The 19,309-nt window shown below is 46.0% G+C and overlaps 6 protein-coding genes across 6 annotated transcripts; all 6 read left to right on the forward strand.

Annotated features, from left to right (window-relative positions):
• Positions 1–2,521: 2,521 nt before the first annotated feature.
• LOC130022343 (high affinity copper uptake protein 1-like) lies at positions 2,522–2,914 on the forward strand. The gene has a single exon (XM_056113095.1). It carries the CDS (start codon positions 2,522–2,524, stop codon positions 2,912–2,914), a length of 393 nt encoding a protein of 130 aa, XP_055969070.1.
• Positions 2,915–5,759: 2,845 nt separating this feature from the next.
• On the forward strand, positions 5,760–6,152 carry LOC130022355 (high affinity copper uptake protein 1-like). The gene has a single exon (XM_056113104.1). It carries the CDS (start codon positions 5,760–5,762, stop codon positions 6,150–6,152), a length of 393 nt encoding a protein of 130 aa, XP_055969079.1.
• A 2,839-nt stretch (positions 6,153–8,991) lies between these two features.
• On the forward strand, positions 8,992–9,384 carry LOC130022366 (high affinity copper uptake protein 1-like). Its single transcript, XM_056113114.1, has one exon. It carries the CDS (start codon positions 8,992–8,994, stop codon positions 9,382–9,384), a length of 393 nt encoding a protein of 130 aa, XP_055969089.1.
• A 2,848-nt stretch (positions 9,385–12,232) lies between these two features.
• On the forward strand, positions 12,233–12,625 carry LOC130022376 (high affinity copper uptake protein 1-like). The gene has a single exon (XM_056113126.1). The coding sequence runs from the start codon at positions 12,233–12,235 to the stop codon at positions 12,623–12,625; it is 393 nt and encodes a 130-aa protein (XP_055969101.1).
• Positions 12,626–15,491: 2,866 nt separating this feature from the next.
• On the forward strand, positions 15,492–15,884 carry LOC130022386 (high affinity copper uptake protein 1-like). Its single transcript, XM_056113139.1, has one exon. It carries the CDS (start codon positions 15,492–15,494, stop codon positions 15,882–15,884), a length of 393 nt encoding a protein of 130 aa, XP_055969114.1.
• A 2,543-nt stretch (positions 15,885–18,427) lies between these two features.
• On the forward strand, positions 18,428–18,826 carry LOC130022396 (high affinity copper uptake protein 1-like). The gene has a single exon (XM_056113150.1). It carries the CDS (start codon positions 18,428–18,430, stop codon positions 18,824–18,826), a length of 399 nt encoding a protein of 132 aa, XP_055969125.1.
• The last annotated feature ends 483 nt before the right edge of the window (positions 18,827–19,309 follow it).

Raw genomic sequence — 19,309 nt, forward strand, 5'->3', positions numbered from 1 at the left:
AGTAGATATAAGTGTCCGGATGGTTGCTCATACTTGGAATCTTTCTCATGAACGAGCGGGGAGAGGACAGCTGGAATAGAGAAAGGACCACTAAGAAATTGATTGTTGGAGGAATCAGTTGGGATGGGAGATATCTGCCCAAAGTAGATAGTGAACCAAACATGATAATCTCTCAGTATCTGTATTTCAAACCATAATGCCGAAAAGGAGAGAGAGAGAGAGAGAGAGAGAGAGAGAGAGAGAGAGAGAGAGAGAGAGAGAAAGAGAGTATGGGGAATACTCTCCGCCGTGGGGGAGGGTGGAGTAGGGGGTTATACTGGGGAGATTGGTGGTGAGGAATGTGCACTGGTGCAGGGATAGGTGTTTGATCATCGTGTGATTGCAACTCAAACATGAAAGACTGTAACTATATCTCATGGTGAATCAATAAGATTAGTAAAAAATAAAGTAAAATAAAAAAGTGAAGATGTAGAACCCAGGGGATTCATCTTGGCAAGTTGGTTATTGGTGATTCACACACCACTAGACTTCCCCACCAACACCATAGATGATCATCAGTGAAGCCACGGGTTTGCCTGAATTAAACTACCCTGTGTTAATTAAAATCAGTGGTTTATTTTTAATATTCATTTATTTATTCTAATATTAAAATGAATAATTCCTTTTACAAATGAATCACCCTAGGTAGATTTTTATTTCCAAAAATCATGGACGGTAATCCAGTACTTTTGGTATCTCACCTTAGGTCATATGTATTAGCAGGTAAGTAAATTAGAGCTATGGGGCTTCTTGAAGAAATTAAGTTTGAATGGATGGATTGGGGTGGGGGAATTGCGTACCTGTGCAAAAGTGTGGGTGTACACAGGTTGTATAAGGTATGGGGCTGCCTTAACAACCTATGGATGCAAGACTGAGTGGGACTGAGCTAGAGATTTTGATTGGGGTGTGGTTGGGAGCCATGCTGTGGGTGCTGTATGCCTCTGCCCACTTTATTCACTTCCTTTCTTACTAACATCCTAAGTTGTATTTCGCTGCTAATTTTCAAAAATAAATGATTTATGTAGGGCTCTATGGGGTGTGGCATACTGAAGCTAGATAGAGCGGTTGGGTCAGAAGGAAGTTTTATCTCTCAGGTGTCCTTGGGCTACTGTGGTGAAAATACGTACAGGCCTTCTGATCGGCCTGGATCCCTCAGCCCAGCTTGGGAAATAAATTGGAAGTCAACTTTAACTAATTTGGGGTGGGTGGTTCTGGGGTATTGGGATTTTTTTTTTTATTCTTTAGACATCATGAGGTACAGTTGCAGACTTACAAATTTTTGCACTTGGGTCTCAACTATAAAATGATCAAATACCCATCCCTCCACCAGTGCCCATTTCCCACCACCACGGATCCCAGTATTTTGTTTTTCAATGTTTTTACTTTTCTATAATCTGGCAATATAGAGGCTCTCTGAACCCCCAAAGTGTGTGGTGACTGGAGAAAAATTATTCCTGGGAGGCAGAAAAAGGGCATAAGTGGCAGGTGGGATTTCCTGGGTGACTCCTTAAAAGGTGTGTTTATGACCCCGTTTTGGCTTTGTTTTCCCCTCAGAGGTTTTCAAGTTAAACACTGGAATGTGCATATGTGGAATATAAGCTAATACAAAATGAGAATAACTCCAAAGGATGGCAGAGACAAGGGCCGGGTAGATTTTCCCATGGTTGGAAGCCTGCCCTAACAGCTGGGGAGAAAGCAGCTGGGATTTTGAAGGATCACCAAGTCAATGATAGGTGGAGGGATCCCTTGGAGTCAGAGATGAGTGCTGAAAGTGGATAAAAGACGAATCATGATGGCCTCTCAATACCTGCATTGCAAACTCCAAGGCCCATAAGTAAAGAGAAAGTATGAGGGACATTGTCTGCCGTAGAAGCAGGGGGAGGGGTGAGATGAGGGTGAAGGTGAGGGATACCGAGGACACTGATGGTGAAAAATATACATTGGTGGAGTGAGGGGTGTTTGATCATTCTGTGAATGTTTTTTAACTGTGATCATGTTGATTCCATATGAAATAACTAAGTAAATAAATAAATAAATAATTTAATTAATAAATAAATAAAACTGGAGTGTGAAGACATTAGCTGAGGTGATATCTGTTCATGGAGGGTCTTGTAGGAAGGATCTTTATAGGGAGGGTCCCCTACCTGGGTGATGTGTGAAGAGATTGGCTGAGGGTGTATCTGTTTAGGGAGGGTCTTGTGGGAAGAGTCTTTGTAGGGAGGGTCCCATGCCTGCGTGCATAAAATGTGGAGTCTGAAGCTCAGTGGCAAGGCAGCAGAGGAGAAGAGGAAACCTGAGTATCAGACCGGGGTCAGCTGCTTCCTGCATTCAGAAGACACTCCTTTGCTACCTGCAGTCATCTGCATCCAGAAGTGAACGCGGCGGCCATCTCTTCAGCCCAGACACTGACAGGAGCGCCTGAGTTTACCAGCACTCAAACGCGGGGGCCCCGCATTCCTGCAGCAACTCACACACGCCGACCATGATGATGCCCACCGCCTTCTACTTTGGCTACCAGAATGTGGAGCTGCTGTTTCCGGGCGTGGTGATGAACAGCCCCACGGACATGGTCCTGGCTGTCCTGGCGATCTTCATCCTGGCAGTCTGCTCTGAAGGACTCAAGCTGGCTCGAGAGAACCTTCCCTTGAGGGCAGCGAGTGGCCAGCGGTGGCAGCTGCTGAGCTGGCCTCACCTGGTGCAAACCTTGCTGCACGTCCTCCAGGTGCTCCTGACCTATGTGCTCATGCTGACCGTCATGACCTACAATGCCTACTTTGCGCTGGCCGTGCTGGTGGGGGTCAGTGTGGGGTACCTGCTTTTCCGCTGGAAGGAAACCATGCACGTGGACCCAGACTTGGAAGATCCTTGCCACTAACCTGGACACGCTGATGAGAGTGAGTGCCGGAGGTTTCTTGTCTTAGGGCATGAAGCACTCTCTCTTGTGGCTCCTGTCTTCAATCCCCATTCCCCATCTGCCTGCCCTGCCCCACCTCCACCCTCTTCTGTGAGAGAGGGTTTGAGCCTTAAGGGAACTGGCCCTTGGGTGCCCAGCACCCAAACATTGCAATAAAACAAGTTTGTCTTTGTCAACATTGTAGGCTGCATGGTGTGTGTTCTTGGTTGAGGTGTCTACAGTACTCATTGGGGCTGCTCAGTGCAGGCTTGTTGTCATTTATGTTAGGGCGTTGACCCAAGGACAGTAGATATAAGTGTCCGGATGGTTGCTCATACTTGGAATCTTTCTCATGAACGAGCGGGGAGAGGACAGCTGGAATAGAGAAAGGACCACTAAGAAATTGATTGTTGGAGGAATCAGTTGGGATGGGAGATATCTGCCCAAAGTAGATAGTGAACCAAACATGATAATCTCTCAGTATCTGTATTTCAAACCATAATGCCGAAAAGGATAGAGAGAGAGAGAGAGAGAGAGAGAGAGAGAGAGAGAGAGAGAGAGAGAGAGAAGAGAGTATGGGGAATACTCTCCGCCGTGGGGGAGGGTGGAGTAGGGGGTTATACTGGGGAGATTGGTGGTGAGGAATGTGCACTGGTGCAGGGATAGGTGTTTGATCATCGTGTGATTGCAACTCAAACATGAAAGACTGTAACTATATCTCATGGTGAATCAATAAGATTAGTAAAAAATAAAGTAAAATAAAAAAGTGAAGATGTAGAACCCAGGGGATTCATCTTGGCAAGTTGGTTATTGGTGATTCACACACCACTAGACTTCCCCACCAACACCATAGATGATCATCAGTGAAGCCACGGGTTTGCCTGAATTAAACTACCCTGTGTTAATTAAAATCAGTGGTTTATTTTTAATATTCATTTATTTATTCTAATATTAAAATGAATAATTCCTTTTACAAATGAATCACCCTAGGTAGATTTTTATTTCCAAAAATCATGGACGGTAATCCAGTACTTTTGGTATCTCACCTTAGGTCATATGTATTAGCAGGTAAGTAAATTAGAGCTATGGGGCTTCTTGAAGAAATTAAGTTTGAATGGATGGATTGGGGTGGGGGAATTGCGTACCTGTGCAAAAGTGTGGGTGTACACAGGTTGTATAAGGTATGGGGCTGCCTTAACAACCTATGGATGCAAGACTGAGTGGGACTGAGCTAGAGATTTTGATTGGGGTGTGGTTGGGAGCCATGCTGTGGGTGCTGTATGCCTCTGCCCACTTTATTCACTTCCTTTCTTGCTAACATCCTAAGTTGTATTTCGCTGCTAATTTTCAAAACTAAATGATTTATGTAGGGCTCTATGGGGTGTGGCATACTGAAGCTAGATAGAGCGGTTGGGTGAGAAGGAAGGTTTATCTCTCAGGTGTCCTTGGGCTACTGTGGTGAAAATACGTACAGGCCTTCTGATCGGCCTGGATCCCTCAGCCCAGCTTGGGAAATAAATTGGAAGTCAACTTTAACTAATTTGGGGTGGGTGGTTCTGGGGTATTGGGATTTTTTTTTTTATTCTTTAGACATCATGAGGTACAGTTGCAGACTTACAAATTTTTGCACTTGGGTCTCAACTATAAAATGATCAAATACCCATCCCTCCACCAGTGGCCATTTCCCACCACCACGGATCCCAGTATTTTGTTTTTCAATGTTTTTTCTTTTCTATAATCTGGCAATATAGAGGCTCTCTGAACCCCCAAAGTGTGTGGTGACTGGAGAAAAATTATTCCTGGGAGGCAGAAAAAGGGCATAAGTGGCAGGTGGGATTTCCTGGGTGACTCCTTAAAAGGTGTGTTTATGACCCCGTTTTGGCTTTGTTTTCCCCTCAGAGGTTTTCAAGTTAAACACTGGAATGTGCATATTTGGAATATAAGCTAATACAAAATGAGAATAACTCCAAAGGATGGCAGAGACAAGGGCCGGGTAGATTTTCCCATGGTTGGAAGCCTGCCCTAACAGCTGGGGAGAAAGCAGCTGGGATTTTGAAGGATCACCAAGTCAATGATAGGTGGAGGGATCCCTTGGAGTCAGAGATGAGTGCTGAAAGTGGATAAAAGACGAATCCTGATGGCCTCTCAATACCTGCATTGCAAACTCCAAGGCCCATAAGTAAAGAGAAAGTATGAGGGACATTGTCTGCCGTAGAAGCAGGGGGAGGGGTGAGATGAGGGTGAAGGTGAGGGATACCGAGGACACTGATGGTGAAAAATATACATTGGTGGAGTGAGGGGTGTTTGATCATTCTGTGAATGTTTTTTAACTGTGATCATGTTGATTCCATATGAAATAACTAAGTAAATAAATAAATAAATAATTTAATTAATAAATAAATAAAACTGGAGTGTGAAGACATTAGCTGAGGTGATATCTGTTCATGGAGGGTCTTGTAGGAAGGATCTTTATAGGGAGGGTCCCCTACCTGGGTGATGTGTGAAGAGATTGGCTGAGGGTGTATCTGTTTAAGGAGGGTCTTGTGGGAAGAGTCTTTGTAGGGAGGGTCCCATGCCTGCGTGCATAAAATGTGGAGTCTGAAGCTCAGTGGCAAGGCAGCAGAGGAGAAGAGGAAACCTGAGTATCAGACCGGGGTCAGCTGCTTCCTGCATTCAGAAGACACTCCTTTGCTACCTGCAGTCATCTGCATCCAGAAGTGAACGCGGCGGCCATCTCTTCAGCCCAGACACTGACAGGAGCGCCTGAGTTTACCAGCACTCAAACGCGGGGGCCCCGCATTCCTGCAGCAACTCACACACGCCGACCATGATGATGCCCACCGCCTTCTACTTTGGCTACCAGAATGTGGAGCTGCTGTTTCCGGGCGTGGTGATGAACAGCCCCACGGACATGGTCCTGGCTGTCCTGGCGATCTTCATCCTGGCAGTCTGCTCTGAAGGACTCAAGCTGGCTCGAGAGAACCTTCCCTTGAGGGCAGCGAGTGGCCAGCGGTGGCAGCTGCTGAGCTGGCCTCACCTGGTGCAAACCTTGCTGCACGTCCTCCAGGTGCTCCTGACCTATGTGCTCATGCTGACCGTCATGACCTACAATGCCTACTTTGCGCTGGCCGTGCTGGTGGGGGTCAGTGTGGGGTACCTGCTTTTCCGCTGGAAGGAAACCATGCACGTGGACCCAGACTTGGAAGATCCTTGCCACTAACCTGGACACGCTGATGAGAGTGAGTGCCGGAGGTTTCTTGTCTTAGGGCATGAAGCACTCTCTCTTGTGGCTCCTGTCTTCAATCCCCATTCCCCATCTGCCTGCCCTGCCCCACCTCCACCCTCTTCTGTGAGAGAGGGTTTGAGCCTTAAGGGAACTGGCCCTTGGGTGCCCAGCACCCAAACATTGCAATAAAACAAGTTTGTCTTTGTCAACATTGTAGGCTGCATGGTGTGTGTTCTTGGTTGAGGTGTCTACAGTACTCATTGGGGCTGCTCAGTGCAGGCTTGTTGTCATTTATGTTAGGGCGTTGACCCAAGGACAGTAGATATAAGTGTCCGGATGGTTGCTCATACTTGGAATCTTTCTCATGAACGAGCGGGGAGAGGACAGCTGGAATAGAGAAAGGACCACTAAGAAATTGATTGTTGGAGGAATCAGTTGGGATGGGAGATATCTGCCCAAAGTAGATAGTGAACCAAACATGATAATCTCTCAGTATCTGTATTTCAAACCATAATGCCGAAAAGGATAGAGAGAGAGAGAGAGAGAGAGAGAGAGAGAGAGAGAGAGAGAGAAAGAGAGTATGGGGAATACTCTCCGCCGTGGGGGAGGGTGGAGTAGGGGGTTATACTGGGGAGATTGGTGGTGAGGAATGTGCACTGGTGCAGGGATAGGTGTTTGATCATCGTGTGATTGCAACTCAAACATGAAAGACTGTAACTATATCTCATGGTGAATCAATAAGATTAGTAAAAAATAAAGTAAAATAAAAAAGTGAAGATGTAGAACCCAGGGGATTCATCTTGGCAAGTTGGTTATTGGTGATTCACACACCACTAGACTTCCCCACCAACACCATAGATGATCATCAGTGAAGCCACGGGTTTGCCTGAATTAAACTACCCTGTGTTAATTAAAATCAGTGGTTTATTTTTAATATTCATTTATTTATTCTAATATTAAAATGAATAATTCCTTTTACAAATGAATCACCCTAGGTAGATTTTTATTTCCAAAAATCATGGACGGTCATCCAGTACTTTTGGTATCTCACCTTAGGTCATATGTATTAGCAGGTAAGTAAATTAGAGCTATGGGGCTTCTTGAAGAAATTAAGTTTGAATGGATGGATTGGGGTGGGGGAATTGCGTACCTGTGCAAAAGTGTGGGTGTACACAGGTTGTATAAGGTATGGGGCTGCCTTAACAACCTATGGATGCAAGACTGAGTGGGACTGAGCTAGAGATTTTGATTGGGGTGTGGTTGGGAGCCATGCTGTGGGTGCTGTATGCCTCTGCCCACTTTATTCACTTCCTTTCTTACTAACATCCTAAGTTGTATTTCGCTGCTAATTTTCAAAAATAAATGATTTATGTAGGGCTCTATGGGGTGTGGCATACTGAAGCTAGATAGAGCGGTTGGGTCAGAAGGAAGGTTTATCTCTCAGGTGTCCTTGGGCTACTGTGGTGAAAATACGTACAGGCCTTCTGATCGGCCTGGATCCCTCAGCCCAGCTTGGGAAATAAATTGGAAGTCAACTTTAACTAATTTGGGGTGGGTGGTTCTGGGGTATTGGGATTTTTTTTTTTTATTCTTTAGACATCATGAGGTACAGTTGCAGACTTACAAATTTTTGCACTTGGGTCTCAACTATAAAATGATCAAATACCCATCCCTCCACCAGTGGCCATTTCCCACCACCACGGATCCCAGTATTTTGTTTTTCAATGTTTTTTCTTTTCTATAATCTGGCAATATAGAGGCTCTCTGAACCCCCAAAGTGTGTGGTGACTGGAGAAAAATTATTCCTGGGAGGCAGAAAAAGGGCATAAGTGGCAGGTGGGATTTCCTGGGTGACTCCTTAAAAGGTGTGTTTATGACCCCGTTTTGGCTTTGTTTTCCCCTCAGAGGTTTTCAAGTTAAACACTGGAATGTGCATATGTGGAATAAAAGCTAATACAAAATGAGAATAACTCCAAAGGATGGCAGAGACAAGGGCCGGGTAGATTTTCCCATGGTTGGAAGCCTGCCCTAACAGCTGGGGAGAAAGCAGCTGGGATTTTGAAGGATCACCAAGTCAATGATAGGTGGAGGGATCCCTTGGAGTCAGAGATGAGTGCTGAAAGTGGATAAAAGACGAATCCTGATGGCCTCTCAATACCTGCATTGCAAACTCCAAGGCCCATAAGTAAAGAGAAAGTATGAGGGACATTGTCTGCCGTAGAAGCAGGGGGAGGGGTGAGATGAGGGTGAAGGTGAGGGATACCGAGGACACTGATGGTGAAAAATATACATTGGTGGAGTGAGGGGTGTTTGATCATTCTGTGAATGTTTTTTAACTGTGATCATGTTGATTCCATATGAAATAACTAAGTAAATAAATAAATAAATTATTTAATTAATAAATAAATAAAACTGGAGTGTGAAGACATTAGCTGAGGTGATATCTGTTCATGGAGGGTCTTGTAGGAAGGATCTTTATAGGGAGGGTCCCCTACCTGTGTGATGTGTGAAGAGATTGGCTGAGGGTGTATCTGTTTAGGGAGGGTCTTGTGGGAAGAGTCTTTGTAGGGAGGGTCCCATGCCTGCGTGCATAAAATGTGGAGTCTGAAGCTCAGTGGCAAGGCAGCAGAGGAGAAGAGGAAACCTGAGTATCAGACCGGGGTCAGCTGCTTCCTGCATTCAGAAGACACTCCTTTGCTACCTGCAGTCATCTGCATCCAGAAGTGAACGCGGCGGCCATCTCTTCAGCCCAGACACTGACAGGAGCGCCTGAGTTTACCAGCACTCAAACGCGGGGGCCCCGCATTCCTGCAGCAACTCACACACGCCGACCATGATGATGCCCACCGCCTTCTACTTTGGCTACCAGAATGTGGAGCTGCTGTTTCCGGGCGTGGTGATGAACAGCCCCACGGACATGGTCCTGGCTGTCCTGGCGATCTTCATCCTGGCAGTCTGCTCTGAAGGACTCAAGCTGGCTCGAGAGAACCTTCCCTTGAGGGCAGCGAGTGGCCAGCGGTGGCAGCTGCTGAGCTGGCCTCACCTGGTGCAAACCTTGCTGCACGTCCTCCAGGTGCTCCTGACCTATGTGCTCATGCTGACCGTCATGACCTACAATGCCTACTTTGCGCTGGCCGTGCTGGTGGGGGTCAGTGTGGGGTACCTGCTTTTCCGCTGGAAGGAAACCATGCACGTGGACCCAGACTTGGAAGATCCTTGCCACTAACCTGGACACGCTGATGAGAGTGAGTGCCGGAGGTTTCTTGTCTTAGGGCATGAAGCACTCTCTCTTGTGGCTCCTGTCTTCAATCCCCATTCCCCATCTGCCTGCCCTGCCCCACCTCCACCCTCTTCTGTGAGAGAGGGTTTGAGCCTTAAGGGAACTGGCCCTTGGGTGCCCAGAACCCAAACATTGCAATAAAACAAGTTTGTCTTTGTCAACATTGTAGGCTGCATGGTGTGTGTTCTTGGTTGAGGTGTCTACAGTACTCATTGGGGCTGCTCAGTGCAGGCTTGTTGTCATTTATGTTAGGGCGTTGACCCAAGGACAGTAGATATAAGTGTCCGGATGGTTGCTCATACTTGGAATCTTTCTCATGAACGAGCGGGGAGAGGACAGCTGGAATAGAGAAAGGACCACTAAGAAATTGATTGTTGGAGGAATCAGTTGGGATGGGAGATATCTGCCCAAAGTAGATAGTGAACCAAACATGATAATCTCTCAGTATCTGTATTTCAAACCATAATGCCGAAAAGGAGAGAGAGAGAGAGAGAGAGAGAGAGAGAGAGAGAGAGAGAGAGAGAGAGAGAAAGAGAGTATGGGGAATACTCTCCGCCGTGGGGGAGGGTGGAGTAGGGGGTTATACTGGGGAGATTGGTGGTGAGGAATGTGCACTGGTGCAGGGATAGGTGTTTGATCATCGTGTGATTGCAACTCAAACATGAAAGACTGTAACTATATCTCATGGTGAATCAATAAGATTAGTAAAAAATAAAGTAAAATAAAAAAGTGAAGTTGTAGAACCCAGGGGATTCATCTTGGCAAGTTGGTTATTGGTGATTCACACACCACTAGACTTCCCCACCAACACCATAGATGATCATCAGTGAAGCCACGGGTTTGCCTGAATTAAACTACCCTGTGTTAATTAAAATCAGTGGTTTATTTTTAATATTCATTTATTTATTCTAATATTAAAATGAATAATTCCTTTTACAAATGAATCACCCTAGGTAGATTTTTATTTCCAAAAATCATGGATGGTAATCCAGTACTTTTGGTATCTCACCTTAGGTCATATGTATTAGCAGGTAAGTAAATTAGAGCTATGGGGCTTCTTGAAGAAATTAAGTTTGAATGGATGGATTGGGGTGGGGGAATTGCATACCTGTGCAAAAGTGTGGGTGTACACAGGTTGTGTAAGGTATGGGGCTGCCTTACCAACCTATGGATGCAAGACTGAGTGGGACTGAGCTAGAGATTTTGATTGGGGTGTGGTTGGGAGCCATGCTGTGGGTGCTGTATGCCTCTGCCCACTTTATTCACTTCCTTTCTTGCTAACATCCTAAGTTGTATTTCGCTGCTAATTTTCAAAACTAAATGATTTATGTAGGGCTCTATGGGGTGTGGCATACTGAAGCTAGATAGAGCGGTTGGGTGAGAAGGAAGGTTTATCTCTCAGGTGTCCTTGGGCTACTGTGGTGAAAATACGTACAGGCCTTCTGATCGGCCTGGATCCCTCAGCCCAGCTTGGGAAATAAATTGGAAGTCAACTTTAACTAATTTGGGGTGGGTGGTTCTGGGGTATTGGGATTTTTTTTTTTATTCTTTAGACATCATGAGGTACAGTTGCAGACTTACAAATTTTTGCACTTGGGTCTCAACTATAAAATGATCAAATACCCATCCCTCCACCAGTGGCCATTTCCCACCACCACGGATCCCAGTATTTTGTTTTTCAATGTTTTTTCTTTTCTATAATCTGGCAATATAGAGGCTCTCTGAACCCCCAAAGTGTGTGGTGACTGGAGAAAAATTATTCCTGGGAGGCAGAAAAAGGGCATAAGTGGCAGGTGGGATTTCCTGGGTGACTCCTTAAAAGGTGTGTTTATGACCCCGTTTTGGCTTTGTTTTCCCCTCAGAGGTTTTCAAGTTAAACACTGGAATGTGCATATGTGGAATATAAGCTAATACAAAATGAGAATAACTCCAAAGGATGGCAGAGACAAGGGCCGGGTAGATTTTCCCATGGTTGGAAGCCTGCCCTAACAGCTGGGGAGAAAGCAGCTGGGATTTTGAAGGATCACCAAGTCAATGATAGGTGGAGGGATCCCTTGGAGTCAGAGATGAGTGCTGAAAGTGGATAAAAGACGAATCCTGATGGCCTCTCAATACCTGCATTGCAAACTCCAAGGCCCATAAGTAAAGAGAAAGTATGAGGGACATTGTCTGCCGTAGAAGCAGGGGGAGGGGTGAGATGAGGGTGAAGGTGAGGGATACCGAGGACACTGATGGTGAAAAATATACATTGGTGGAGTGAGGGGTGTTTGATCATTCTGTGAATGTTTTTTAACTGTGATCATGTTGATTCCATATGAAATAACTAAGTAAATAAATAAATAAATAAATAATTTAATTAATAAATAAATAAATCTGGAGTGTGAAGACATTAGCTGAGGTGATATCTGTTCATGGAGAGTCTTGTAGGAAGGATCTTTATAGGGAGGGTCCCCTACCTGGGTGATGTGTGAAGAGATTGGCTGAGGGTGTATCTGTTTAGGGAGGGTCTTGTGGGAAGAGTCTTTGTAGGGAGGGTCCCATGCCTGCGTGCATAAAATGTGGAGTCTGAAGCTCAGTGGCAAGGCAGCAGAGGAGAAGAGGAAACCTGAGTATCAGACCGGGGTCAGCTGCTTCCTGCATTCAGAAGACACTCCTTTGCTACCTGCAGTCATCTGCATCCAGAAGTGAACGCGGCGGCCATCTCTTCAGCCCAGACACTGACAGGAGCGCCTGAGTTTACCAGCACTCAAACGCGGGGGCCCCGCATTCCTGCAGCAACTCACACACGCCGACCATGATGATGCCCACCGCCTTCTACTTTGGCTACCAGAATGTGGAGCTGCTGTTTCCGGGCGTGGTGATGAACAGCCCCACGGACATGGTCCTGGCTGTCCTGGCGATCTTCATCCTGGCAGTCTGCTCTGAAGGACTCAAGCTGGCTCGAGAGAACCTTCCCTTGAGGGCAGCGAGTGGCCAGCGGTGGCAGCTGCTGAGCTGGCCTCACCTGGTGCAAACATTGCTGCACGTCCTCCAGGTGCTCCTGAGCTATGTGCTCATGCTGACCGTCATGACCTACAATGCCTACTTTGCGCTGGCCGTGCTGGTGGGGGTCAGTGTGGGGTACCTGCTTTTCCGCTGGAAGAAAACCATGCACGTGGACCCAGACTTGGAAGATCCTTGCCACTAACCTGGACACGCTGATGAGAGTGAGTGCCGGAGGTTTCTTGTCTTAGGGCATGAAGCACTCTCTCTTGTGGCTCCTGTCTTCAATCCCCATTCCCCATCTGCCTGCCCTGCCCCACCTCCACCCTCTTCTGTGAGAGAGGGTTTGAGCCTTAAGGGAACTGGCCCTTGGGTGCCCAGAACCCAAACATTGCAATAAAACAAGTTTGTCTTTGTCAACATTGTAGGCTGCATGGTGTGTGTTCTTGGTTGAGGTGTCTACAGTACTCATTGGGGCTGCTCAGTGCAGGCTTGATGTCATTTATGTTAGGGCGTAGACCCAAGGACAGTAGATATAAGTGTCCGGATGGTTGCTCATACTTGGAATCTTTCTCATGAACGAGCGGGGAGAGGACAGCTGGAATAGAGAAAGGACCACTAAGAAATTGATTGTTGGAGGAATCAGTTGGGATGGGAGATATCTGCCCCAAGTAGATAGTGAACCAAACATGATAATCTCTCAGTATCTGTATTTCAAACCATAATGCCGAAAAGGAGAGAGAGAGAGAGAGAGAGAGAGAGAGAGAGAAAGAGAGAGAGAGAGAGAGAGAGAGAGAGAGAGAGAGAGAGAAAGAGAGTATGGGGAATACTCTCCGCCGTGGGGGAGGGTGGAGTAGGGGTTTATACTGGGGAGATTGGTGGTGAGGAATGTGCACTGGTGCAGGGATAGGTGTTTGATCATCGTGTGATTGCAACTCAAACATGAAAGACTGTAACTATATCTCATGGTGAATCAATAAGATTAGTAAAAAATAAAGTAAAATAAAAAAGTGAAGATGTAGAACCCAGGGGATTCATCTTGGCAAGTTGGTTATTGGTGATTCACACACCACTAGACTTCCCCACCAACACCATAGATGATCATCAGTGAAGCCACGGGTTTGCCTGAATTAAACTACCCTGTGTTAATTAAAATCAGTGGTTTATTTTTAATATTCATTTATTTATTCAAATATTAAAATGAATAATTCCTTTTACAAATGAATCACCCTAGGTAGATTTTTATTTCCAAAAATCATGGACGGTCATCCAGTACTTTTGGTATCTCACCTTAGGTCATATGTATTAGCAGGTAAGTAAATTAGAGCTATGGGGCTTCTTGAAGAAATTAAGTTTGAATGGATGGATTGGGGTGGGGGAATTGCGTACCTGTGCAAAAGTGTGGGTGTACACAGGTTGTATAAGGTATGGGGCTGCCTTACCAACCTATGGATGCAAGACTGAGTGGGACTGAGCTAGAGATTTTGATTGGGGTGTGGTTGGGAGCCATGCTGTGGGTGCTGTATGCCTCTGCCCACTTTATTCACTTCCTTTCTTGCTAACATCCTAAGTTGTATTTCGCTGCTAATTTTCAAAACTAAATGATTTATGTAGGGCTCTATGGGGTGTGGCATACTGAAGCTAGATAGAGCGGTTGGGTGAGAAGGAAGGTTTATCTCTCAGGTGTCCTTGGGCTACTGTGGTGAAAATACGTACAGGCCTTCTGATCGGCCTGGATCCCTCAGCCCAGCTTGGGAAATAAATTGGAAGTCAACTTTAACTAATTTGGGGTGGGTGGTTCTGGGGTATTGGGATTTTTTTTTTTATTCTTTAGACATCATGAGGTACAGTTGCAGACTTACAAATTTTTGCGCTTGGGTCTCAACTATAAAATGATCAAATACCCATCCCTCCACCAGTGCCCATTTCCCACCACCACGGATCCCAGTATTTTGTTTTTCAATGTTTTTACTTTTCTATAATCTGGCAATATAGAGGCTCTCTGAACCCCCAAAGTGTGTGGTGACTGGAGAAAAATTATTCCTGGGAGGCAGAAAAAGGGCATAAGTGGCAGGTGGGATTTCCTGGGTGACTCCTTAAAAGGTGTGTTTATGACCCCGTTTTGGCTTTGTTTTCCCCTCAGAGGTTTTCAAGTTAAACACTGGAATGTGCATATGTGGAATATAAGCTAATACAAAATGAGAATAACTCCAAAGGATGGCAGAGACAAGGGCCGGGTAGATTTTCCCATGGTTGGAAGCCTGCCCTAACAGCTGGGGAGAAAGCAGCTGGGATTTTGAAGGATCACCAAGTCAATGATAGGTGGAGGGATCCCTTGGAGTCAGAGATGAGTGCTGAAAGTGGATAAAAGACGAATCCTGATGGCCTCTCAATACCTGCATTGCAAACTCCAAGGCCCATAAGTAAAGAGAAAGTATGAGGGACATTGTCTGCCGTAGAAGCAGGGGGAGGGGTGAGATGAGGGTGAAGGTGAGGGATACCGAGGACACTGATGGTGAAAAATATACATTGGTGGAGTGAGGGGTGTTTGATCATTCTGTGAATGTTTTTTAACTGTGATCATGTTGATTCCATATGAAATAACTAAGTAAATAAATAAATAAATTATTTAATTAATAAATAAATAAAACTGGAGTGTGAAGACATTAGCTGAGGTGATATCTGTTCATGGAGGGTCTTGTAGGAAGGATCTTTATAGGGAGGGTCCCCTACCTGTGTGATGTGTGAAGAGATTGGCTGAGGGTGTATCTGTTTAGGGAGGGTCTTGTGGGAAGAGTCTTTGTAGGGAGGGTCCCATGCCTGCGTGCATAAAATGTGGAGTCTGAAGCTCAGTGGCAAGGCAGCAGAGGAGAAGAGGAAACCTGAGTATCAGACCGGGGTCAGCTGCTTCCTGCATTCAGAAGACACTCCTTTGCTACCTGCAGTCATCTGCATCCAGAAGTGAACGCGGCGGCCATCTCTTCAGCCCAGACACTGACAGGAGCGCCTGAGTTTACCAGCACTCAAACGCGGGGGCCCCGCATTCCTGCAGCAACTCACACACGCCGACCATGATGATGCCCACCGCCTTCTACTTTGGCTACCAGAATGTGGAGCTGCTGTTTCCGGGCGTGGTGATGAACAGCCCCACGGACATGGTCCTGGCTGTCCTGGCGATCTTCATCCTGGCAGTCTGCTCTGAAGGACTCAAGCTGGCTCGAGAGAACCTTCCCTTGAGGGCAGCGAGTGGCCAGCGGTGGCAGCTGCTGAGCTGGCCTCACCTGGTGCAAACCTTGCTGCACGTCCTCCAGGTGCTCCTGACCTATGTGCTCATGCTGACCGTCATGACCTACAATGCCTACTTTGCGCTGGCCGTGCTGCTGGGGTCCAGCGTGGGGTATCTGCTTTTCCGCTGGAAGAAAACCATGCACGTGGACCCAGACTTGGAAGGTCCTTGCCACTAACCCGGACAGGCTGATGAGAGTGAGTGCTGGAGGTTTCTTGTCTGAGGGCGCAAAGCACTCTCTCTTGTGGCTCCTGTCTTCAATCCCCATTCCCCATCTGCCCTACCCCCACCGCCTCTCTCTTCTGAGAAATTGGGCATGATCTTAAGGGAACTGGCCCTTGGGTACCCAGAATCCAAACATCGCAATAAAAGAGGTTGTTTTGCTCACCACTGGAGGCTACCTTGTGTCTGTTCTCCGTAGAGGTGTCTATAATGCTCATTTGGGCTACTCAGGGCAGGCTTTTTGGCATTTAAGTTAAGGTATAGACACAAGGACAGTAGATATAATGGTCAGGATGGTTGCTCCATAATTGGAAGCCTGCCTCATGAGCGAGCCGGGAGAGAACAGCTCGAATAGAGATGGGATCACTAAGAAAATGATGTCCGGATGAATCCGTTGGGATGTTAGACATGTGCCCAAAGTAGGAAAAGGACCAAACATTATAACTTCTCAGTATCTGTATTGCAAACCATAATTCCCAAAAGTAGAGAGAGAGAGTATGGAGAATATTGTCTGCCATGGAGGCAGTGGAAGGGTAGGAAATGTGGGGGTATACAGGGGACATTGGTGGTGGAAAATGTGTGCACTGGTGGAGGGATAGGCATTGGATCATTGTGTGCTTTAATCTGAAACCTGAAAGTTTGTAACTATATTTCACAGTAAATCAATAAAATTAATTAAAAAATACAATACAATATAAAAAATTAAGGTTTTGAATCAAGGAGGGTTCATCTTGGAAATTGGTTATAGGTGACTGACTCACGACTGGGCTTCCCTACCAACACCATAGATAATCATCAGTGAAGCCACAGGTTTGTCTGAATAAATCTACCCTGTGTTAATTAGAATAAATTAATGTTTTATTTTTTAATATTTATTAAAAAATAAAATAAATAAATGATTTTTTTTTTACAAATGAATCACTTTAGTTAGATTTTTATTTCCATAAATCACGGATGGTAACACAAAGCTGTTGGTATCTGACCTGAGGTCATAGCTATTCATGAGTAAGGAAATTAGAGCTATGGACCTTATGTAGAAATTTAAGCTTGAACGGATGGAATAGGGTGGGGGAGTTGCGTACCTGTGTGAAAGTGTGAGTGTACACCGGTTGTATTAAGTGTGAGGCTGCCTTATCAACCTATAGATGCAAGACTAACTGTGACTGAGGTAGCACTTTTATTGGGGTGTGGTTGAGAGTCACGCTGTGGGTGCTGTATGCCTCTGCCCACTTTATACACTTCCTTTCTTACTAACATCCTAAGTTGGATTAAATTTTTAATTAAAAAAATGATTTAGGTAAGGCTCTATGGGGTGTGGCATACTGAAGCTAGATAGGGAGGTTGGGTGAGAAGGGAAGATTTATCTCTCAGGTATCACTGGGCTACTGTGGTGAAAATACCTACAGCTTTTCTGATTGACCTGGAGCCCTCAGTCCAGCTAAGGGAAATAAATTGATAGTCAACTTTGACTAATTTGGGATGAGTGGTTATGGGTTAGTAGGTTTTCATTTTTAATTTTTTTGAATAATCCAGCATTATTTAGGCTCTCTGAACCCCAAAAGTGTGTGGTTCCTGGAGAAAGAATATTCCCAGGAGTCAGAAAAAGGGCAGCCTGTGGTAGGTGGAATTTCCTGGGTCGCTCCTTTTATTAAGGTGTGTTTGTGACCCAGTTATGGCTTTGTTTTCCCCTCAGAGGTTTTCAAGTTAAACACTGGAGTGTGCATATGTGGAATATAAGATAATATAACATGAGACTAACTCCCAAGGATGGCAGAGACAAGGGCCAGGTAGATTTTCCCATGGTTGGAAGCCTGCCCTAACAACTGGGGAGAAAGCAGCTGGGATAGTGAAGGGTGACTAATTCAATGATAGTTGGAGGGATCGCTTGGAAAGGGAGATGAGTGCTGAAAGTAGATAAAAGTCGAATCATGATGGCCTCTCAGTATCTGTATTGCAAACTATAAGGCCCATAAGTAGAGAGAAAGTAAGATGGAAACTGTCTGCCCTAGAAGCAGGGGGAGGGGTGTGATAAGTGTAAGGGTGAGGGTTACTGAGGACATTGGTGGTGAAAAATATACATTCGTGGAGTGAGGGGTGTTTGATCATTCTGTGAATGTTTTTTCAATTGTGCTCATGGTGATTCAATAAAAAATAACTAAGTAAATAAATAAATAAAATAAAATAAAATGGGATATGAAGAGATTAGTTCAGGGAGGGTCTTGTAGGAAGGGTCTTTATAGGGAGGGTTCCAAGCCTGTGTGCATAAAATTTGAAGTGGTGGAGTCTGATGCTCAGTGGCAAGGCAGCAGAGGAGACCTGAGCATCAGACCGGGATCAACTGCTCCCTGCATTCAGAAGACCCTCCTTTGCTGCCTCCAGTCATCTGCATCCAGAAGTGGAGGCGGCAGCCATCTCTTCAGCCCAGACACCACCAAAAGCACCGGAATTTACCAGGCCTCAGAAGCGTGGGCCCTGCATTCCTGCAGCAGCGCACACACGATGACCATGATGATGCCCACCGCCTTCTACTTTGGCTACCAGAATGTGGAGCTGCTGTTTCCGGGCTTGGTGATGAATAGCCCCACCGACTTGGTCCTGGCTGTCCTGGCAATCTTCATCCTGGCGCTCTGCTCTGAAGGATTCAAGCTGGCTCGAGAGAACCTTCCCTTGAGGGCAGCGAGTGGCCACCGGTGGCAGCTGCTGAGCTGGCCTCACCTGGTGCAAACCTTGCTGCACGTCCTCCAGGTGCTCCTGAGCTATGTGCTCATGCTGGCCGTCATGACCTACAATGCCTACTTTGCCCTGACCGTGCTTGTGGGGGCCAGCGTGGGGTACCTGCTTTTCCGTTGGAGGAAAAATATGCACACAGACTCAGACTTGGAAGATCCTTGCCACTAACCTGGACAAGCTGATGAGAGTAAGTGCCATAGGTTTCATGTCCCAGGGCATGAAGCACTCTCTCTTGTGGTTCCTGTCTTCAATCCCCAATCCCCATCTGCCTGCCCTACCCCCACCCCACCTTCTACTCAGAAAGAGGGCTTGAGCCTTAAGGGGACTGGTCCTTGAGTACCCAGAACCCAAACATTGCAATAAAACAAGTTTGTTTTGGTCAACATTGTAGGCTGCATTGTGTGTGTTCTTGGTTGAGGTGTCTAGAGTTCTGGTTGGGGCAACTTAGGGTAGGTTTGTTGGCATTTTAGGTTAAGTTGTAGAACTCAGGATTTTTTGTTTTGGCATGTTGGTTATAGGTGACTCACTCACCACTAGGCTTCCCACCAACACCGGAGATGATCATCAATGAAGCCACAGATTAGGCTGTAGTAAGGCCACCTTGTGTTAATTAATAGAAGTAAGATATTTAGTTTTACAAATGAATCACCC

The sequence above is a fragment of the Sorex fumeus genome, unplaced genomic scaffold (genome assembly GCF_029834395.1).
Source record: "Sorex fumeus unplaced genomic scaffold, SorFum_2.1 ptg000002l, whole genome shotgun sequence".
NCBI classification, from domain to species: domain Eukaryota; kingdom Metazoa; phylum Chordata; class Mammalia; order Eulipotyphla; family Soricidae; genus Sorex; species Sorex fumeus.